The 24,135-nt window shown below is 38.7% G+C and overlaps 1 protein-coding gene across 2 annotated transcripts in view; it reads left to right on the top strand.

Annotated features, from left to right (window-relative positions):
- Positions 1-24,135, top strand: part of NUCKS1 (nuclear casein kinase and cyclin dependent kinase substrate 1) — a 40,652-nt gene that overhangs the window by 10,932 nt on the left and 5,585 nt on the right. Inside the window, exons 2-6 of one of the 2 annotated variants that reach the window (XM_032288979.1) lie at positions 12,511-12,560; positions 14,184-14,289; positions 17,767-17,822; positions 22,155-22,307; positions 23,122-23,271. In XM_032288979.1, the coding sequence (XP_032144870.1) occupies positions 12,511-12,560; positions 14,184-14,289; positions 17,767-17,822; positions 22,155-22,307; positions 23,122-23,271 (515 nt within the window). The remainder of the gene's footprint in view (positions 1-12,510; positions 12,561-14,183; positions 14,290-17,766; positions 17,823-22,154; positions 22,308-23,121; positions 23,272-24,135) is intronic. The other variant, XM_032288980.1, reaches the window with a different exon arrangement.

Below are 24,135 nucleotides of genomic sequence, written 5' to 3'. Positions count from 1 at the left end.
ATACACATGAGACAGGTAGGGTTTGTCCCAAGAGCAAAACAGTCTGTGTGAGTCAACATACTGAGAGACTAAAGGAAAAACTATTGGATTTGAAAAAGGTTTAATACCTATTATCAAACCTAATGCATTAAAAAATTAGAAGGAAATGATTTACTTGACAAAGGTTACAAATAGGTTAAGTGGTTGAGTTTTTAGTGTTTTAAGTCAATTAGCGATTAAAACTAGTTCTTGGGGAGGGGTAATCCCAGCACAACAAAAGAAGCCCTGGGTATCAGGAAACAGATTTCAGCTGCTTCTAGGTTTATATAATGGAGATGTTGAATTCCACTGGAGTAACAGTACCTTGCAGTTACAAAGTATTTTACAGTTTTTCAAGCTTTTTCTCACTGGCTTCTTCCAGCCCAAAAAACACCATTAGTTAAGAAATAGAAAGCTAATTTTGAATAAACGATTTTGCTTTTTGGGGTTTTTTGGCCTGTTTTTCTCAAAAACGTAACAAAGTCACCATACTCTGTAACTCTGGGATACTGTGCCTATTGTAGTCTACGTGAATGTTGTCCCTCTAGAGTTATATGATTTGCAGTCTGCATAGCCAAATGGATTACTTTGCAAATGAACTTAAAAGTATTGAGCATGCTGAAAAGTGTTGAATTTGCATTTTTAAAACAATTCTTAGCTGTAAAGAGGAATGTGACCTTACTCTATATTCAGAAGTAGCTTTTTGGATTGTTGAGATTGGAGACTGTACCTAGGAGCCTCGCATGTTGTACACAATAGGAGGAAACATTTAGCACAAGACCACTTTGGTCAAACTGGGCATTCCTTTGTTTTTTGGGAAAAGTTTATTGCTGTCTAGATTGTAGAAAGTCATATTGATCATTAGAGTTATATTGCCATGTTTCAAAAGAACTGGTATTTAAATGGTCATAATTATAGGTGTTTGAAACACTTTAAATGAAGAGATCACAGGCTGCTTAAGAGTGTTTCAGCTAGGTATTATCTATTATTTGAATTGTGTTATCTGTTTAGTTATGTGCTAAGCAAAGTGATCTTCAGGGAGATTTCTTTTCCAGCTCCCTTTTGTTGGAGTGTTCTGGGTCACAATAAAATGACTTAGAAAATGAACTACTCAAGAAACTAAATATCAGCTCCACTGAAAAAGTCCATCCTGCTGTTTCTCATGCTGGGGTAACAGGGCTGCCTGTCTTCCAAGGACTTGATGCAGCACTAGAGATTGATAACCCCTCTTACTTGAGTGACTACTGCTTTCTTACAGAGAAACTTGATTCTGTAAAATCAGAGACTATCAGAAACTTTACTGTTTGGAATTATATCAGTAAAAATGAAACGTCATACTTTTGTCAGAAAGACCTAAGTCATTTTGACACAGAACTAGCCTTGATTTACAGCTTCAGAGCTTTGAATAAGGGGTTGTTAAACAGAAAGCAATGCATCTATCTTAACTTCTTTCCCAGGAAATAGGACCTTAGTTCCACTCTGCAGTCCAGACCTGATGTTGATCCCTTTAACACAGTTCTGTGCTTTTGGTCTATCAAGACACTGCTTCATTTATCTTAGTCCTACCCTTCCCCAAAATTCTGTAACTTTTTCTATTACATAAGATGCTCCACACTTCTCTCCTGTGCTTGTCCTTCATTGTATTGAGTCAATAAAACTAACTTTGTCAGGCTACAGTTTTGTTCCTAGAGATCGAGTTAGACAGTTTGGAAGATACGACCGAGGTTTCCAAGACCATGGGACTCTACTTAGTAATTGCACATCTGAGACCCCTTCAGCCTCACACATTGGAGGCTTCTCTGTCCCTAGTTGCATAGGTTTTACACCAAACTTCCATTGGGAAAAATCTAACCTAGCCGACATTATTTATCAAATACTGTATCTTATGCTCATTGAAATTTGTGTGTGACTTTAAAACATCTTCCCATATGGTGAAACTGAACATGGTAAGTTGTAAAAGTAACTTGAGTCTTGGAAATAAGGAGTGCCTTATGAGAGTTAATACTTATTCATGGGGCTAAAGCATTAACAAGTTGATTTAAAAAATTATAATGTATGTTTATATTTAGTAGGAGATTGTGACATTTATCTAATAAATGTGTCTGGCTCATCACTCAGAACACCTTTACTCCCATTTTCTGCAGAAATTAGAGACCGAGGCCATTTGAAAAAATTAGATTTTTTCTATAATTTTCTTGGGGATTTTTTTATTTTTGCTTTCTCATATCTTGTGGCTTTGTTGTGGATTTTATATTTATTTATTTTTCTTTCTTTTCTTTTTTTTTTGAGACAGTTTTGCTCTTGTCACCCAGGCTGTAATGTGATGGTGCGATCTGGGCTCACTGCAACCTCTGCTCCCCAGGTTCAAGCTATTCTCAGCCTCCCAAGTAGCTGGGATTACAGGCACCTGACACCATGCCCAGCTAATTTTTGTATTTTTAGCAGAGACAGGGTTTCGCCATGTTGGCCAGGCTGGTCTGGAACTCGTGACCTCAGGTGATCCACCCACCTCGGCCTCCCAAAGTGCTGGGATTACAGGCATGAGCCACCATGCCCATCCTATTTTACTCATTTTTTTTTGAGACAGGATCTCAATCCGTCACTCAGGCTGGAGTGCAGTGGCCCAACCTCAATGCAACCTCAGCCGCTTGGGCTTAAGCAATCCTGCCCCCTCATTCTCCTGAGTAGCGGGGACTAACAGGTGTACACCACCATGCCCAGCTAACTTTTTTTTTTTTTTTTTTGTATTTTTAGTAGAGATAGGGTGTCACCCCGGCTGGTCTCCAACTCCTGGGCTCAAGCATTCCTGCCTCCTCAGCCTCCCAGAGTACTGGGATTACAGGCGTGAGCTACCATGCCCGGGGGGATTTTATATTTAAAATTGTAAATAGGATGGGCCATGTGTGATGGCTTATGCCTATTATCCCAGCACTTTGGGAGGCCGAGGCAAGTGGATTGCCTGAGTCCAGGAGTTTGAGACCAGCCTGGCCAACATGGTGAAATCCCATCTCTACTAAAAATACAAAAAGGTTAGCTGGGTGTGGTGGCACACAACTATAATCCCAGCTACTGGGGAGGCTGAGGCAGGAGAATTCCTGGAAACTGGGAGGCAGAGTTTGCAGTGAACCAACATCATGCTGCTGCACTCCAACCCAGACAATGGGGAGACTCACAAAAAATGAAATTTATTTAATTTTCATTAAAATTAAATAATTTTATTTAATGATTTTTCTTTAAACAGGATGATATAAAATACAGTTAAAACAATGTATTTTAGGCAAAAGGAACTTGAAGGTCAAGATAAGTGAAGCTGTTCTAAGAAATTACCCAGAGTTGGCTGACACAGTGGCTCACACCTGTAATCCCAACACTTTGGGAGGCCGAGGAGGTCGGATCGCATGAGTCAAGGAATTCACGACTAGCCTGGGCAGTAGGGAGACCTCATCTCTACAAATTTAAAATCAGCCAGACATGGTGTTGCATAACTGTAGTCCTGGCTACTCAGAAGCCTGAGGCAGGAGGATTGCTTGAGCCCAGGAGTTTGAACTAACTTTGGCAACATGCCAAAACCCCATTCATACCAAAAACAAAAAAAAAAAAAAAAAAAGAAAGAAAGAAAAAAATCAGCCAAGCATGGTGGCCAGTGCCTGTAGTCCCAGCTACTGGGGTGTGGGAGGATCACTTGACCCTGGAAGGTCCAGGCTGCTATTAGGTGTGATTGTGCTTCGTTACTCCAGCCTAGGCAACTCAGTGAGACCCTGTTTTCAAAAAAAAAAAAAGTTACTCTGAGTTGTGTTCAGGCATTCTGTCCTCAATATTTTTATATGCTGAGAAAATCTTGCATGTGAGATTTTTAAATCATCTTTGTGGGTAGAATGGAAAGAGGTAATGTTTCAAATTTTAAAGCGAAGGCAGCAGTACTTGGTGTGCAACAACTTTAATTGCACCAGTTCTTTGGCAGAATTAGATTTGTAAAGACTTAGAAAAGGAAAGTTTGAGAAGCTGCATCACCAGTGACATGTGTGGATTATAAGGTTGGAAGTACTTAGGTTGGAAAATTGAACACTTAATGGCTTGTAGTCAAGTTACTTGGTGTTTTGAGCATTCTTTTCCTCAGAATTAATTACTTGTGGCATTAGGGTGAGAATTAAATGACAGTTTAGGTAAAGTAACTAGTACATTTCAAATATCTGAAGTAACTGCTGTTATGATTATTAATGAAAGTCATTGCAGATTCACACACAAGAAAAGGTCATATAGATCAGCAGTCTTCATAATGTTTGGTTTTGGAGATATCTTAAACGTTTGATGTAAATTTTATGTAGTCATTTATTTGAGACAGGTTCTCCCTCTGTCAATCTGGCCAGAGTGCAGTGTCGTGATCTAGGCTCACTAAACCTTCGACTTCTGGGTTCAAGTTACTCTGTCACCTCAACCCCTACAGTGGCTGGGACTACAGGCACACGCCACCACACCCAGCTTTTTGTCCATTTGTTTTTTTGTAGAGATGGAGTTTCTCCATGATGCCTAGGCTGATCTCTGATCTCGAATTTATGGGCTGAAGTGATCTGCCCACCTCAGCCTCCCACAGTGCTGGGATTACAGGTGTGGACCACCACACCTGCTTCAAATTTTAAGTATAATTTTGGGCCAGGTATGGTGGTTTAGGCCTGTAATCTCAGCAGGATGGAAAGACTGCATGAGCCCAGGAGTTGGAGACCAGCCTGGGCAACCTGTCTACAGCATGTCTCTGGGCATGGTAGTGTGCACCTGTAGTCCTAGGTACTCTGGAGGCTGCAGTGAGCCACTGCACTCCAGCCTGGGTGACAGAGTAAGAACCTGTCATTTAAGATAAATAGGCTGGGCATGGTGGCTCACACTGGCAATCCTAGCACCTAGTGAGGCAGGTGGATCACTTGAGGTCAGGAGTTTGAGACCAGGCTGGCCAACATAAAACCCCATCTTTACTAAAAATACAAAAAAAAATAGCTGGGCATGGTGGCAGGTGACTGTAGTCTCAGCTACTGGGGAGGTTGAGACAGGAGAATTGCTTGAACCTGGGAGGCAGAGGTTGCAGTGAGCTGAGATCACGCCACTGCACTCCAGCCTGGGTGACAAAGTGAGACTCCATCTCAAAAAAAATAATTTAAAAATACATAATTTTTTAGTTAAAAGTTTACCAGTTTCCTTTAATGTGGAATTTTCAAAGCTTTTCACATTAAAATTCACTTTGGGACGGGTGCGGTGGCTCAGGCCTGTAATCCTAGCACTTTGGGAGGCCGAGGTGGGTGGATCACCTGAGGTCAGGAGTTCAAGACCAGACTGGCCAACATAGTGGAACCCCATCTTAAAAAAAATAAAAATAAAAAATTCACTTTGAATGTTTATTGGGGTGGTAATATTGATATCTCATTGATAATTACCAGAAAGCCATTAGAAAACCTATTTGGCAGAACACAAGTTGGACAATTATGCAATAAGATAATTTTAAAAATATAAGAAATGTATATCTATAAAATATTTTTGATTAGCTGTGTTTAATTTTATGTTTCCTGGGAAGATTTTGTTTGAGCAAAAAGTGTTTACTGCTAAAAAGTTTAAAGGTCACTGATTTAAATGAACTAATTTCCTTTTTTAAAAAGTTTATTAGAGCAAAAGAATTCTTTGAAAATACCAAGTTTTTATTTCAACAAGGATTTTGACAGCTTCACATAAGGTCCTTGTAAGATGGAGAAATATGGGCAAAGTGATAGTTCAGTGTGAGGGACTTTGACTGGGCAGCCTTACCCAGAAAGGGCTGACAAATAGATTGTTCTCCTGGAAGACTGTTTCCACTGATGACTGAAAGGTTCTGTTCTTGGCATATCTTCTAATTAATGATACGGATGAGGACACTGATGGTGTACTGATTAAATTTGCAGATGATAATGAAGTTGGGGAGATAAATAATATGTTGAAATGGTAGGATCAGGATACCAAATGATCTTAGATTATGGAAAAGGAGGTTTTAGTCATTGGAATTACAATACGTAGCAGACTGAATGATGGAACAGTCCAAAAGGGAACTGAAATCTTAGGTTGTATTGAAGTATAGCATTAGAATAGGAAGAAGAGAGTCATAATCCTGGTCTGCTCCTCATTTCCCATTTTTTAAAAACCATATTATATTTCATTCTGGGCACTGCTTTAATATTTACTAAATCCAAGGTGGTATGGAGGAAAGCAGCTAGAGCATGAAGAGAGTACTTGAAATATGAGGAACTGTTAAAAAGGAACCCTAGTATTTAGCTTCAAAGAGAAAGTGGGAATAGTCATATAAATTCAAGGAATGCTCTGACGAGGAGGGGTTAGATTTAGACCATGGTAATCCCAGGAGGTAGAACTAGATAGGACCGGTTGAGTGGACATTAGAGGCAGATTCATCTCATTTTAAAGAACTATTTATTATTGGAATTTTCTTAGCATAGGCTGCCTTGGAGATCATGAGAGTTTCTCAGTCATTCCCTTCCAGGGGTATTTGTTGACAGGATACAAGCTAAAGGTTGAGTTAGATTGTCTAGGGTCCAGTAGCTCTACTGCATATAATATTCTTGGTACCACCATATCTCCCACCCCCACTACCATCAAACTTTGATAGGTTTTATGAATGCTTTAAACTTAAAAAATGAGCCAGGGGCAGTGGCTCACGCCTATAATCCCAGCACTTCGGGAGGCTGAGGTGGGCCGATCACAAGGTCAGGAGTTCAAGACCAGCATGGCCAACATGGTGAAAGCCCACCTACACAAAAACTACAAAAATTGGCCAGGCATGGTGTCACACACCTGTGGTCCCAGCTATTTGGGAGGCTGAGGCAGGAGAATCACTTGAACCTGGGAGGCGGAGGTTGCAGTGAGCCAAGATTGCACTACTGCACTCCAGCCTGGGTGACAGGGCAAGGCTCTGTCTCAAAAAAAAAAAAAAAAAAAAAAAAGATTGAAAATTTTTTGGCCTAAATGGTAACCTGAAAACTTTGCCGTAAATTCAGAAATAAAAATAAGGAGGGCTGAATGTGGTGGCATATGCTTGTAATCCCAGCACTTTGAGAGGCTGAGGAGGGAGGATCACTTTAGGCTAGGAGTTCAAGACCAGCCTAGGAAACAGCAAGACTTGGTCTCTACAAAAAAAATTCATTATTTAACTAGCTGTTATGACACACACCTGTAGCCTCAACTCCCCAGGAGTCTGAGGTGGGAGAATTGCTTGAATCCAGGAGTTTGAGGCTGTAGTAAGCTGTGATCACACCACTGCACTCCAGCCTGGGCGACAGAGCATACCTTGTCTAAAAAAAAAAAAAAAAAATATATATATATATATATATATATATATGTATTGCATTTTAGTGAAATGAACAAGAAAACAAAGACAGTCTAACTGATATTAGACCCAGTACTCTTAAGACTTACATATTTTGAAAGAATTATATCCAAATAAGAGTTAATTATGTGTTCAAAATTACAGTGGTGTTCTGGGTGGGACAAGTTAATACTTATAATAATAGCTATTACTGATAATTGTATACCTTGCATAAATGTTCTTAAATGTTCTCAACGCTTTTGAGAGGGATTGTTGTTCCTCTTTTCCAGATGAGATTGAAGTTCAGTGAGGGGAAGTAACTTGCTTGAGGATATACAACTTGTAAGAGTCAGGATTCAAATTCAAGAATCTGGTTTTTGTTTTTTTTTTTTTTTTGGGGGGGGGGACGGAGTTTCGCTCTTGTTACCCAGGCTGGAGTGCAATGGCGCGATCTCGGCTCACCGCAACCTCCGCCTCCTGGGTTCAGGCAATTCTCCTGCCTCAGCCTCCTGAGTAGCTGGGATTACAGGCACGCACCACCATGCCCAGCTAATTTTTTGTATTTTTAGTAGAGACGGGGTTTCACCGTGTTGACCAGGATAGCCTCGATCTCTTGACCTCGTGATCCACCCGCCTCGGCCTCCCAAAGTGCTGGGATTACAGGTTTGAGCCACTGCGCCCGGCCCGAATCTGTGTTTTTAAACTCTGTGCTGTATTGAAATTTTATGCTATCCTCCAGTTCTAGTTATTGATACTCATTTTACACTGAAGAGTTAATTTAGCTTTGGCATTTAACTTAATACAATCATGTGTCACATAGCACCAGGGATACATTCTCAGAACTGCATTTTTAGGTGATTTACAAACCTTATAGCATGTATTTCCACAAACCCAGATGGTACAGTCTTCTGCACACCCAGGCTGTATGGTATAGCCTATTGCTCCTAGATTACAAACTTTTATAGCATGTTATACTGTACTGAATACTGTAGATAACTGTAACACAATGGTAGATATTTATATATCTAAACATAGAAAAATAAAGTAAAAATATGGTATAATAATCTCATGAGACCATCATCATATATGCAGTTTGCCATAATGCCATTATGTAGCACATGACTATATTTTGAGGAAATTAGAATGTTTTTTTGTTTTTACCTAGAAATAGAACCTCCCATTCCCTGGGACTTAAATATTCTTAAGTGCTGGATTTCTGTCCTGTCATCTCATTAGGAACAAATTCATCAAAAATATATTTCAACCCTAGACAAAGCAAGTCTCTAAATGGTAGAAAGTCTCACCCTGTCCCCTAGACTGGACAACAGTAGCACAATCTCAGCTCACTGCAGCTTCCATCTCCTGGGTTCAAGCGGTTCAAGCGATTCTTGTGCACCAGTCTCCCGAGTAGCTGGGATTACAGGTGACCACCACCTCGCCCTGCTAATTTTTAAAGTCATTATGAGTCATGAATGGCCCTTGTTATCACAGATCTTTTATTTATTAAATTATTTTATCTTTTCCCTCTTATAGCATTTATGGATGACTGTACTTTTTTCTGATTGGTTGCCCTTAATAAGGCAGAATTGCTTCTGTGTTCATATTTTGCTTTATACTGATATTATAGTTTTTGTGATAAATGGCAATATATGAGATAATTCTGGCTGTTTTCAGATCATTGAAAGTTAAAATATTTCATATTTCAATGGAAGGGACAGTCTTTCAATTTAATTTTGAAATTTAATTTTTTATGTAATGCCAATATAGTCTACATGGCATTTCTCTAGTTCTCTTTGTTGAAAAATAGGATAGACAAAAATGTACTAAATAAAGAGTATCCTTTTTAATGTCTTAGATTTAAAATAACAAGTTACAGGCCAGGCTCAGTGCTTCACACCTGTAATCCCAGCACTTTGTGAGATTAAGGCGAGAGGATTGTTTGAGGCCAGAAGTTTGAGACCAGCCTGGGAAATAGTAAGACCCCATCTCTACAAAAAAAATTTTTAAAAATTAGCCAGGCATGTTGGCTGTGTGCCTGTCTGTAGTTCCAGAAGCTAAGGTGGGAGGATCACTTGAGCTCAGGAGTTGGAGGCTGCAGTGAGCTATGATTGTACAAACAAGACCCTGTCTCCATGGATGGATGGATGATGGGTAGGTAGGTCTGTCTAGATAGATATATAGGGTAGAAGGAGGAGACTGAGTTTTCCTCTATTGTGAAGGGCAGTTAAGTTTTAATGATAAATGCCACGAAAAAAACGATATTAGGATCATTTGCAGTGACCATTTTCTGTATTATATTTTAATATAATGCCTGCCATTATATTTAATTTACATTATTTATTTTATCATTTAAGTTATTATTTAAACTTACTTAATTTTATAGAGTATCTTTTAGCTCTGTCAAGCACCTTAGGTTATCAGTTCTAACAGAGGAAGAACTAAGGTCCAGATAAATTAAATAATTTTCTTGAAGTCCTAGAACCAGAATCCAGGATTCCTAGTACAAAGATTCTGTACTAATAACTTTCTGGAGTGTTTCTGGTGATAGACTAAGAAGTAGCTATTGTTAGCAAAGTTAAAGCTCTTTATGTCGAACCCCCATTTAATATGATTGCTAAAGCTACCCAGTACCTTTACTACCGATTTCACACCAAAGCCCTAAAGTAGCTAACGTGTTTTCTCATTTTAAAAGTTACATATGCTCAATTTATTCATTTGTTCTTCATATGTTATACTGTGTACCATTCTGGTTGTCCACCCTTACATAGTCTCAGGATATATCCATTCCTATGTGGCACCCAGAAACTGGGTAATAATACGTTAGTTGCCAGCCCACAAGCATGGGATGAGCTAGAATTATACCTACAAGTTTGGAACCTGAATTTTAATTATTAGAAGATAAGATTTAAGATATCCTCTTCTGGATACCTTCCTTCCCCTGGTTCTGTGACCCATTTCTTTTGCGTTACGATCATCATACTATTTTTCATGGCATTTGTGATTAAAAATCACGTGGCTAACATGGCAGGCATTTCCCTGTTAGCCTCAAAATACTGGATTTTTTCATAGTCATAGTTTTAAGAAAGAAAATATATTTTTATTGATAAAATATGCTTAGCATAAAATTTACCGTCTTAACCATTTTTGAGTGTATAGTTCAGTACTGTTAAGTACTTGACATTGGTGTAAAGAATTCAGTCCTGCAAAACTGAAACTAAACCCATTAAACAACAGCTCCTCATCCCCACTCTTCCAGCCCCTGGCCACCCCACTCTACTTTCTGTCTGAATTCAACTACTCTAGGTCCCTCATGTAGATGGAATTAATAGTCAAACTTAAAGTTAATTTTCCTAATAGTATGGTATCTTTGGTAATATAAACAGCTTCTAATAATAAAATATGTAGTTGAAGTATATTTTATAGCTTTGATAAACTAAAGAAAAACAGAAGGCAGAGCTCCATAAGAGCCTTGTTTTTTCTCTTTCTAATGCTGAGTCTGTAACTATATCTTCCTCTACATACAAGCTTACGCCTTTTTTCTCCAGAATTCACCCCATCCACATATTATTAAACTAGAAGGTAGACCAGTGTTTGCATTCAGACCATCCTGTCTTTGAATTGAAATGGTGTCTTAATCTATACAACTAAGAATATCTCTCTGTTCAGGTTTAAGTATAGTTTTTTCTTTTCTTTTCTTTTCTTTTTGGGCAACAGAGTCTCAGTCTGTCACCCAGGCTAGAATACAGTGGCACGATCTTGGCTCACTGCAACCTCTGCCTCCTTGGTTCAAGCAATTTTCCTGTCTCAGCCTCCTGAGTAGCTGAGAGTACAGGCACGCGCCACCACACCCAGCTAATTTTTCTATTTTTTTAGTAGAGATGGGGTTTCACCATGTTGGTCAGGATGGTCTCGATCTCTTGACCTCATGATCTGCCCGCCTCAGCCTCCCAAAGGGCTGTGATTATAGGCATGAGCCATTGCACCCAGCCTTCTCTTAATTTTTTAAGTTCACTTGATCGATTTAGGCCTACAGTAGCAGTGGAGTTTTAAATCTAAGGCTCTTTTGCCAGCTAGGCTGTTTGGGTACTAACATGGAGGTTTATATATATATATCTCTAGAGAAGGAATATTAAACTTTTAGATTTAGAATGCAAAGTACCAAAATAGAAATGAAGATTTGTTTGAGATGTTAAAGATACCTTACTTGATAGGGAGCACTTAAAATCATTAAGAGTCAAATAGATTCTGCAAATATTCTCACTGTTTTGATTTTGTAATAAAGCATCTTTTGACCAGACCAATGAATTTTTTTCCTTCCCCTTCTGTATAAGGCTTAACATTACCATAATTTTTTGTGTATTATAATGTAACTATACTATACCTAAAAATTGCTTTTGCCTTGAAAAGCTTAGTAATAACCTTGTTTATCAAAAGCTTAGTAATAACCTTGTTTATCAAGTATACATATACATATATTTGTGTACCTGTGTAAAATAACATTTACAGTGATGGCTTATAAATATGGTATCTGAATATAATGAATATATAGGTACATGGTGATTTGGCTTATTTTGCTATTTTATGTATACTTATTTTGAGAGATCGGAGATTGTTTTGGAGAAAAGAATGGAATTTGAATTGTCACTGAGATGAGCAGTATGAGAATTGTAGTTTGACATACTTATGGTTTAAGCTATGCTTTCTTGTAACAGAATATGAAGTACTTTGACTTAAGTGGGGGCCCTTAAAAAATAATTTTCGGCTGGGTACAGTGGCTCATGCCTGTAATCCCAGCACTTTGGGATCCTGAGGCAGGATAATGGCCTGAGCTCAGGAGTTTGAGACCAGCCTGGGCAACATAGGGAGACACTGTCTCTACAAAAAATTAAAATAAATAGCCAGCATGTGTCTGTAGTTCCAGCTACTTGGGAGGCTGGGGCAGGAGAATTACTTGGGCCCAGCAGGTCAAGACTGTAGTGAGCCATGATTGTGTCACTGCTTTTCAGCCTAGGCGACAGAGTGAGACCCTGTCTCAAAAAATTAACTAATTAATTTTCAAAGAGCTAGTTTAGTTCTGTTTATGAAAGAGAAATGTGTTCTGATGTCTTCGAAAAATCTTACAGTTTTATGATTTTAATTAGAGTCTCTTCTTTCTACAGAAATAGGAAGGTTGTTGATTACTCACAGTTTCAGGAATCTGATGATGCAGGTAAGTTTTGTGGTTTCAACAAATTTTAAGTCGGACTGACCCGTGGAGGTTACTTTCATCAAGCTTTTGGAATAAGTTTTACTTTTTTATTTTCAGAGTATTTACCGAAACTGTATCATGATCTGCATCAACCAAAGCAAAAGTTGAACTTACATGGATTTTAACTTTTCCTTCATTGATAATAAACATTAAACAGTTTTTTTCTTACCTGGTTTTGGAGTCCAAAGTTTAAATGTCCAGTAATTCCGATATAGTGTTCATTACTTAAAATACCTTCGGCTGGGTGTAGTGGCTTATGCCTGTAATCCAAGCACTTTGGGAGGCCGAGGAGGGCAGACCACTTGAGGTCGGGAGTTCCAGACCAGCCTGGCCAACATGGTGAAACCCATCACTACTAAAAATACAAAAATTAGCCAGGCGTGGTGGCATGCGCCTGTAATCCCAGCTGCTCGGGAGGCTGAGGCAGGAGAATCACTTGAGCCCAGAAAAATAATCCACTACAGGGCAGGCGCAGTGGTTCACACCTATGATCTCAGCACTTTAGGGGCAAAAAAACCCTGCTATTATTACAATAAAACTTGTGCTTTGTGATATGTTTTTACATAATCAGCTAAGATGAGAGTCTGTTTTGTGAAACAATTTTGATTTGTGAACTAATCCATCTTAGAATGAGTGTTGTAGCTAATTCTTAGCCATAAGAGATTTTTTTAGAGCTGTCTCCTTAATCTCATTACTTTCCAGATATGTTTACTGTTTTTTCTTCTTTCTTTCTTTTTAATCTAACTTTTCTTTATAAAGATAATATCCACCCTTTGGGAAGACTTAGAAAATGCTGAAAGATATAAAGAAGAGTAAAAAAAGTAATATGTAGCACTAATATTTATAAAATGCTTGCTACATGTCAGGAATTGTTTCAAATGTTTGTATTTAATAATTCCTTACAATCATTCGTTAATATGGGATGTCCTATTATTATTTCTGTTTTGAGTATTTTTCTTATGCTATTAAAAGGTATTTGAAAAATTCCTATCAGTGGTCATGTAATATCCCATAATGGAATTTATAATGTTTCTAACCATTTAATAACATCGCGCGCGCGCGCGTGTGTGTGTATGTACATAAATGGTGCAGTAAACAGCTTTGGAAATAATTTCCTTTTAAGAGAGAGTCATTTTCGTTAGTTTTATAGGGCTTTTGAAATTGGAGATACTTTCTTCAAAGGCAAGAGTATCTTATATTTAATACTTTAAAAGTAATTTGCTTAGTAATAGTAATTGTGTTTACTTCCTAAAATGTTTGTAATGTAATCGTAATCTGATAATTTTCAAATAAGTGTGAAGATGTTGAAATCAAAAGGGGAGGGTATAAAATGATAGAAGGTTAGCTATAGATAGATGAAATATATACATGAGGACTAGAGGGTAATATGGAAAAATGAAATTAATGTGGTAGGACTGGGTGGGAAATAATTGTAGTGTTTTTAAAAATGAAAGAAACTATTTGGGAAATCCTGCTCCTCTCACCATTTAAACAGCATGAAAGATAATTATTTCAGTAAATATATATAGTGGTGATTTTAACGTGTAAAAATCATAGTTAATTAAATTTGAAAACACTGTTTAGATGAAGATTATGGAAGAGATTCGGGCCCTCCCACTAAGAAAATTCGATCATCTCCCCGAGAAGCTAAAAATAAGAGGCGATCTGGAAAGAATTCACAGGAAGATAGGTAAGAGGCGTTGTTTTTCTGTTCCCACTTATATTGTCACCACTCTGAGATGAGACCACCACTCTGATCTCTAAATTATTGAAATCTCATATACTTTTGAAAAGTACTTACTGTCCACTTAATATTTTGCATATTTCATATTATCTCAGGCTGTGCTTGAGGATGTAATTCGTTAGCTATCTAAGGTTAATATTGATACTTTCATTGTAGTGATAACAAAAAATACGTGATATATCCCATTCAGTCACAAATCACTGGCACAAGTATAACTAAACTTGTAGTATAGCCTGTCGCATTTTGCTGTCTCATAATCGAGTCTCCTTTGTTTAAATAATTTAATCATTTTGCAAGTTTCTTTTCCCTTAGTTTTACAAATGAGTTATGATTTTTAACTATAACTTTGTCTTATAAGACCAGGATATTAGATGGACACCATGGCTCATGCTTGTAATCCCAGGACTTTGGGAGGCCTAGGCTAGGACGATTGCTTGAGCAGGAGTTTGAGACCAGCCTGGGCAACATAGGGAGACCACGTCTGTACACAAAAATTTAAAAATTGGCTGAGAATGGTGACACATGCCTGTAGTCCCAGCTACTCAGGAGCCCAAGGCAGGAGGATCCTTTGAGCCCAGGAATTCAATACTGCAGTGAGCTGTGATTACACCACTGCACTACAGCCTAGGTGACAGAGCCAAGACTCTGTCTGTGGGAATGGAGGGAAGACCAGAATATTGTAATTTCTGCCCTGTTGTTAAAGGTATACACATTGTCACTCTCAGTGTAGCACAACTTTAAGACCTTCTTGGTAATAATGGTGATGATAGTAATGATGATGGCTACTGTTTATGATTATTATGTGACAATTTCTATTATGTGCTTTATATACACTATCATTTAATTCTCACAACATCTCAAATTATTTGTATGCATAATATTAACTTACAGGGGTTCTGTGATGTAGCCAAAATTATCCAGCAAATGGACAAACAGGTTTTTAAACCATATCTATTGGACTCCAAAGTTGACAACCTCTAATGCTTTTTTTGCATTTTCAGAAATGTGCTTTTGAGGAAAAATAATACAGAATTATACTGTTGGGAAACAAGTCTTCAAGAGTTTCTGTTATGGCCATATGCTGGTATATGTAGGTTGTTGTTGTTTGTTTTTAATAGAGATGGGCTCACGCCACGTTGCCCAGTCTGGTCTCAAACTCCTGGGCTCAAGTGATCCTCCCATCTCAGTGTCCCATAGTGCAGGGATTACAGGTGTGAGCCACCATGTCTGGCCTAAAACAGTTTTGATTTGTTTTGTTTTGTTTTGAGATGGAGTCTCACCCTGTCACCCAGGCTTGAGTGCAATGGCACTCAGCTCGCTGTAGCCTCCACCTCCCAGGTTCAAGCAGTTCTCCCGCCTCAGCCCCCAAGTAGCTGGGACTATAGGCGCGTGCCACCACACCCAGCTAATTTTTGTATTTTTAGTAGAGACGGGGTTTCACTGTGTTGGCCAGGCTGGTCTCAAACTCCTGGCCTTGTCATCCGCCCACCTCAGCCTCCCAAAATGTGTGAGCCACCGCGCCCAGCCAAACAGTTTTGTATGGCAGCCCAGCTCAGAACTATTTTTTATTATATTCATTTTCATTATCATATTTCTCCTAGGAAAGAGCTGCTTTGTGGCATGTTATAATGTCTCATTGCCATAATTAACATCTAGCTTACAGTTTTTCTTGTTGCAGTCATTTGATTTTATTATTCTAAGTGTTGGAAGGATTGAAATAAATACAGGTTTTATTGCTATCTGTATGCCTTGTGTATTTATTCCCAGACTAGTGCTCTGTTGATTTTTCTGTTTTCAAAGTTCAGCCTTCACTTGACTTTGCTGTAGTGGTACTCAAAGATTAATGTAGTCTATAAACTCAATAAAAGAGCTAGAAAAAATAATATAATTTGTCATTGTGTTAGAATTATGAATTTGGTGCTTATTTTGCATAAGAAACATTTATACAGAATAGTCACAGGTTTCAGAATTATAAAGTGTCTTGGACTCAGGTTGCTTAGTAAAAGAATATGTTTGGTCATTCTCTTTGGTTAGATAACATTAGTTCAGTAATTTCTTATTTGAGCGTGGTCTAGATTATGGGGGATACTGAAAGTGATTTATAAGACCTGCTATTTGAGAAAGGAAAACTTTGAATGCGGTTTTTATGTGCAAGTTTTTGGCTTTTGTTCTTCAGAATTTTTCATGGAATCATAAAATTTTAGCACTGAAGAAAGAATACCAAGTGATTTGCTTAAGATCATACAGCTAACTAATGACAAAGAGATGGACTACTGGGGGCTGGGTATGGTGGCTCATGCCTGTAATCCCAGCACTTTGAGAGGCCAGGACGGGTGGATCTCTTGAGCACAGGAGTTTGACACCAGCCTGGGCAACATGGTGAAACCCCATCTCTATTTTTAAAAATATGTAAACTAACAAAGAGAGATGGGATACTAGTATCCAGATTCCGGAGTTAAGACTTATGAGGACATAATATGAACTTTGAAGCTCCTTAACATCTTATTTTGTGATTTTGAGCTCACTTTTATTTTCTTCATGGTACCAGGCAGGAACATATGTTGATGTTTCTGATGCAAAGAAATATTGGGAGGAAATATTAACAGGGGATAATTAATTTATTTTCCATTTGGTTTTAGTTAAATTTTTAGGCATATTATAAGTTATATAACTGAACTATAATTCCTTTTGTTTGAGACGGAGTCTCTGTCAGCCAGGCTGGAGTGCAATGGTGTGAGCTCACTGCAACCTCCGCCTCCCAGGTTCAAGTGGTTCTCCTGCTTCAGCCTCTTGAGTAGCTGGGATTACAAGCATGTGCCACCATGCCCGGCCAATATTTGTATTCTTTAAGTAGAGATGGAGTCACCATGTTGGCCAGGCTGGTCTTAAACTCCTGGCCTCAAGCAATCTGCCCACCTCAGCCACCCAAAGTGCTGAGATTACAGGTTACAGGTGTGAGCCACCGTGCCCGGTCTGCAATTCCTTTTAATCATTTTAGATATTTTAGCAGTTTTCAGCATGTATATTTAGTGATCTTTATTTGCCATCATTAACACTATGTAATTTATTTTTAGTATTTTTATACTCTGCCTCTGTTCAAGAATATTTTTCTTATTAAATATTATCGTGAACCAAGCTGTATCCATAGGTGAAAAAATTCCAGCCTGTGGTGAGATGCCTTCTTTTTTTCCTTTGGGTCTTTGGAAGCAGTGTTTTGCCAAGTAGATAAAATTGTGCTTACTTACCAGCATCCCTGTAATGTAAGGAAATAATAGAAGCAGTTTTACTCCTTAGCATTTGTTTGAACATTTTATATAGAAGAGGTATTTTTCAATTCTTCTCAAGTCAGAAATAAGAGATCTATGTTCATTTAGATTTTGAGCTAAGACTTTTAAAGGTTTACATTTTTGCCTTCCTTTATAGTGAGGACTCAGAAGAAAAAGATGTGAAGACCAAGAAGGATGATTCTCACTCAGCAGGTAGTAAACTATTTTAAATGTAAGAGGTATAATTCTGTTTATATATTATTTTATTAGACATTTTAATAAGTGATTTTCTATGCCAGGCAGTGTTGTAAATCTGGAATTACAAAGACATTTCAATCTTCAAAGAGCTCGTAATGATTCTAAGTCCTGGTGGCTTATTATAGTCATCTATGAATCTTTTTTAAAATGTATATTCTGGGCCCTGTCTCAAAATTTCTGATTAAATAGATCTAGGTGGGATGTTGGGGCTTGATTTTCTTTAAGTATCTCCACATTATTCTTATTCATGGTCAATATTGGAAATGATTTACATAAACAAAAGACATCAAACCAAATTGAATAATGTGTAAATATAAAACTTGGGGGCTGGGCACATGGCTCATGCCTGTAATCCAGCACTTTGGGAGGCTAAGGCAGGTGGATCACCTGAGGTCGGGAGTTCGAGACCAGCCTGACCCCATCTCTACTAAAAAAAAATACAAAAGTAGAGCATGGTAGCACATGCCTGTAATCCTAGCTACTCGGAAGGCTAAGGCAGGAGAATCACTTGAACCTGGGAGTTAAAGGTTGCAGTGAGCCGAGTTTGTGCCATTGCACTCCAGCCTGGGCAACAAGAGCAAAACTCAAAAAAAAAAAAAACTTGGTAAAATAGGAACATAAAAAAAGAGAGTGGTGGACTCTAGGTGGAAAAGCAAATGAAAGGTTTATTCCCACTCTTTTTAGCTGAGACACAGTCTTTTGAAACAGTGGCCATAGAGAAGCTTTTTTTTGTAAAAATGTTAACTTAAAAGAATTAATGTGAACTAATGAGGAGTCTCCATGGCCAAATGAAATGTTCAATCCCATGATTCTACTTGTTGGTATTTATTTTTAAATTTAATTCTTCTAAGAATTGAGAGTTTTAATCCATATTACTTCCAGCCACGTTAGTTTTGACCTACATTTCCTTGCTGTTTCCCTGTATCTCCCTTTAAATGAGACTGCTGTTTGACTAATACAAAGGGGAGATAAAAAGTTCTGCTAAATTCACTCTGCTTGGCTGGTTTTACTTTCTCTCCTATTCAAGTATACTATCTGGCTACCTAAGTTGGAAAGGAACTATATTAATCTTTTGCACTATCTAGTCTAGTGATCCTGTGATAATACAGTATATGCTTTCACTCATTTGCCTTGTTAATCCTAATTTGAATCTCTTATACTTAATAGTTTATTGAGCACTTCTAGATAAATAACTCTGTACTAGTATTAAGCTAAGCATCTACCAAGTGGGTTTAGTTTTGGGTCTGCCATGTCAGCTTTATTCTGTTTGTCTTTAGTTGAGGTTTTTGAAAGTGAAAGAGATGACTTGAACACTGACCTGGTAAGGTTCATAGGACTAGGAGTATTTTCAGCAGAAGTACCACTTAACAGAATAAGGGATTTTAAAACTTCAGGAAAAGGGCTGTAGGTAGAGACTAATTCAAATATGGCTTAGTCTAGAGGGAGTAGGCTGGCATCCTACCCTTTAACGAAATTTATTCACACACTGTGTGTTAAAAAAAATTTTTTGGCCGAGCATAGTGGCTCACGCCTACAATCCCAGCACTTTGGGAGGCCAAGACGGGCAGATCACGCGGTCAGGAGCTCAAGACCATCCTGGCTAACATGGTGAAACTCCTTCTCTACTAAAAATACAAAAAATTAGCCAGGCATGGTGGCATGTGCCTGTAGTCCCAGCTACTCAGCAGGCTGAGGCAGGAGAATCGCTTGAACCCGGGAGGCAGAGGTTGCAGTAAGCCATGATTGTGCCACTGCACTCCAGCCTGGCAACAGAGAGAGACTGTCTCAAAAAAAAAAAAAGAAAGAAAATACAAATTTAGCTGGGCATGATGGCACATGCCTGTAATCCCAGCTACTCAGGAGGCTGAGGCAGGAGAATCGCTTGAACCCAGGAGGCAGAGGTTGCAGTGAGCCGAGATCACACTGCACTCCAGCCTGGGCAACAAGAGCAAAACTTGGTCTCAAAAACCAAAACCAAAAAAAATCTGTTTTTTTAGACTGGTCACAGTGGCTCACACCTGTAATCTCAGCACTTTGGGAGGCCAAGGCAGGTGGATTACTTGAGGTCAAGGGTTCAAGACTATCCTGGCCAACATGGCAAAACCCTATCTCTATCAAAAATACAAAAATTAGGCTGGGTGCACTGGCTTATGCCTGTAATCCCAGCACTTTGGGAGGCCAAGGCAGGAGTTTGAGACCAGACTGGCCAGCATGGCAAAACCCTTTCTCTACTGAAGATACAAAAAATTAGCCGGGTATGGTGGTGGTTGCCTGTTATCCCAGCTACTCAAGAGGCTGAGGCAGGAGAATCGCTTGAACCTGGGAGGCAGAGGTTGCAGGGTGCTGAGATCCTGCCATTGTATTCCAGCCTGAGCAACAAAAGCAAAATTCAATCTCAAAAAAACCAACCGAAAAACAACAACAAGAAATTAGCCAGGCATGGCAGCACATGCCTGTAGTCCTAGCTACTCAGAAGCCTGGGGCAAGTGAATAGCTTGGACCTGGGAGGCAGAGGCTGCTGTGAGTCAAGATTGTACTACTGCACTCCAATCTGGGCAACAGTGTGAAATTCTGTCTTAAAAGAATTTTTTTAAATTAATAGACTCTAAGAATACGTGAAAGTAAATTTTTTACAGGCTTGTCCAAACATCTTTCACTAATTGATCTAAATATGTATTTTTTTTTTTTGAGACAGAGTTTTGCTCTTGTTGCCCAGGCTGGAGTGCAGGGCTGTGATCTCGGCTCACTGCAACCACCACCTCCCAGGTTCAAGCGATTCTCCTGCCTCAGCCTTCCAAGTAGCTGAGATTACAGGCATGTGCCACCATGCCTGGCTAATTTTTGTATTTTTAGTAAAGATGAGGTTTCTCCATGTTGGTCAGGCTGGTCTCGAACTCCCGACCTCAGGTGATCTGCCCACCTTGTCCTCCCAAAATACTGCGATTACAGGCATGAACCACCACACCTGGCCCTAAATATGTATTTTTAAAGATTTTCCTCAATCCCCTCTAAATTGAAATGGTCACAAGTCATTCATTGTAAAGGGTAACAGTTTGACATTATTTTAGGGTTTACGTGTTTTATGTCTTAGATTAAAGATTGAGAGACATTCTTTCCCTCTCATACCGTGTTAAGACATTTTTCTAACTTTAGCTTTCAAAAACAGTGAACATAGATTTGAATGTAATTGAGAAGTTTAGAGCAAAGTAGTGATGTAACTAAAGTATAGGAAGCATGTGTTCACACTTTAATTCAGCTTGGCTACTGCTTAAAATTACATGCCTATGTTACTTTATATGTAATAGTGGGTACATAGTCTTGTTCAGGTTCATTCTTTGTGAATTTAGGTCCCCTTTTGTACATTTCGTAGAATTTTTTTTTAAGTTCCAGGGCACATGTGCAGGATATACAGGTTTGTTAAATAGGTAAATGTGTGCCATTGCAATTTGCTGCACCCATCAACCCATCATCTAGGTGTTAAGCCCAGCATGCATTAGCTATTTTTCCTAATGTTGTCCCTCTCCATCTCCCCACCTGCCCCCTCCCTCACCACAGGCCCCAATATGTGTTGTTCCCCTTCCTGTGTCCAAGTGTTTTCATTGTTCAGCTCCCACTTATAAGTGAGAACGTGCAGTGTTTGGCCTTTTGTGCCTGTGCTAGTTTGCTGAGGATAATGACTTCCAGCTCCATCCATGTCCCTGCAAAGGACATAATCTCCTTTCCTTTTTTATGGCTACATAGTATTCCATGGTATATATGTACCACAATTTCTTTATTCAGTCTATCATTAATGGGCATTTAGGTTGATTCCATCATTTTGTAGAAATGTTGAAGGATAGAATTTGCCCTTTTACAATGAAACAAACTGCATATTGTATCCTATATTGGCCACTCCATTGGCTTTTTTTTTCCAAGACAGAGTCTTTGTCGGCCAAGCTGGAGTGCAGTAGCACGATCTCAGCTCACTACAACCTCTGCCTCCCCAGTTCAAGCCATTCTCCTGCCTCAGCCTCCCAAGTAGCTCGGACTACAGGCGCACGCCACCACACCCAGCTAATTTTTTGCATTTTTAGTAGAGACAGGGTTTCACCATGTTAGCCAGAATGAACTCGATCTCCTGACCTTGTGATCTGCCTTGCCTTGGCCTCCCAAAGTGCTGGGAATACAGCGTGAGCCACTGCACCTGGCCCAGTTATTTACATTTTCAGTCAATTATTAATCTTTTGCACCATTTAGCCAAATATAAAAATCTTTAGTCATTGTATCATGATAATTCTAATATTGCAGAGGATAGTGAAGATGAAAAAGAAGATCATAAAAATGTGCGCCAGCAACGGCAGGCAGCATCTAAAGCAGCTTCCAAACAGAGGGAGATGCTCATGGAAGATGTGGGCAGTGAGGAAGAACAAGAAGAGGAAGATGAGGCACCGTTCCAGGAGAGTACGTGAAGTTGGTTTGTGTAGTTTGGTTGTTTGGTCGTGATCGTAGTTTCTGATCTTGGTTACTTTGGCATTTTCTACGATACTAAATGTTACAGCCAGTCCCTTAGATTGGGTAGATACTCCCTGTTAAAAGAGATGACTCTGTTGGTGCCTGTTAATATTTTAAAAGGTTCAGAGATTCTCACGATTGCCCACCATTTGTAATCTTTGCACTCTATTTAATGATGTTTGTGTTCAGACATTGAATGAACATTTGCTTAAGTAATAATCACATTAGGCGTTGTGATTGAGATTTGTATTTTGGCCTGGTGGAGGAGGTTGTAGACCTCTTTTCACAGAAGAAAATGTTAATCACAAAATTTAGATGTTTCACAGGTTATTCAGATTTGTTAATTGTATGTATTTTTGTTTCATGTTGGGTTTTCTTGTTTCACTTATTCAGAATTGGACCAAAAAGGCCCTGTCAGTTCAGTTTTGTTTCCCTAGTCTCAACCAGTACTACATGGAAGTGATGGAACTACCAAAAGTTATTTGATGGTTTCAGTTTTTATTCAGGTTAACTCCTACTCTTCCTGTTTTCAACCTACTTTTCAAACACATCACTCATGTAGCTCTCTTATGGCATGCAAAATCCATTTGACAAGTGAAGCCAGTGATGACTCCAGTCAAATTGGTAGTACAGCTCCAAATAGAATCCAAGGGTGTTTGACTCTCAAATCCCATCCTGTAGTCATTCTTAGTACTGTCTTCTTTTGTTCACTTGGAAGGATGCATACATTAAGTTAGCTGTTGAAATTCCTCTTTCTTCTCAGAAGATTCCGGCAGCGATGAAGATTTCCTGATGGAAGATGATGATGATAGTGACTATGGCAGTTCAAAAAAGAAAAACAAAAAAATGGTTAAGAAGTCCAAACCTGAGAGAAAAGAAAAGAAAATGCCTAAACCCAGGCTAAAGGCTACAGGTAAGTTCTGCAGAAGTGAAATTAAATGTACTGCTTTAAAAATTTTGAGAACCATTACTCTCGATACAGAAATTCTTCATTAGGATTTGGCATTGGCCTAATGTTTAGCAGGAATACAAGAAATCTGAAAGGGTCTTGTATTCTGGAGCTGGAAGCATCTCTTATTAATAAAGACACTAGCCTGTTTAAGAGTCTGGTGGACCTAGGCATGTTCTTCCATTATTGCCATACTTTAGCAAGATTTCAGAATGATCTGTTTGTTTCAGGCATAGTGGTAGAAACACTGAATCATCATAGCTGTTACTGCTCTTTTTCCCTCACTGGTATCACAGTCTCAGCAGCCAGAAAAGACTTAATTGTGAAAATGCAGAAATCTAGAGTAATACGTTTAAGTTCCATGTTCTGATCTCTACCCCATCCTCTGTGCTGTCAGAATAAAACCACGCTTGATGACATGAGTTAATTTTTTTCTGAGCCCTAATTGTTTCTGCCAGATATTCTCCTAGTTGGAGCTAGTTTGTTAACTAAATCAGAAATTGATTTGCTTTTTGTGTAGGTGGTTTTATTCCGTTAGGTACAACAAGTCATTGTTAAACTTTTGTTTATCACTTCTTACTGTTAGGAATGATGGACTATCAGATATATTTGATGGCTTCAGTTTCTAATCAGATTAATTGTTATCCTTCGCACTTTTTTACCAGCTTTTTATAAACAACTTTTATCATAAACAACAGCTTCACAAACAATGAAGGATGTTGTGCGTATTCTGTAGCCTGGCGTTTCTTCATCACAGGTTATGACTGCTAATGTCATATTAGAGTGTTGGTAAAGACTGACGGGAAATACTGCAGCATATTGTAGTAA

Source organism: Sapajus apella, unplaced genomic scaffold (assembly GCF_009761245.1).
Source record: "Sapajus apella isolate SASKATOON/1434 unplaced genomic scaffold, GSC_monkey_1.0 scaffold22, whole genome shotgun sequence".
Lineage (NCBI taxonomy): Eukaryota > Metazoa > Chordata > Mammalia > Primates > Cebidae > Sapajus > Sapajus apella.
This window is presented reverse-complemented; position numbering and strand designations above follow the sequence as displayed.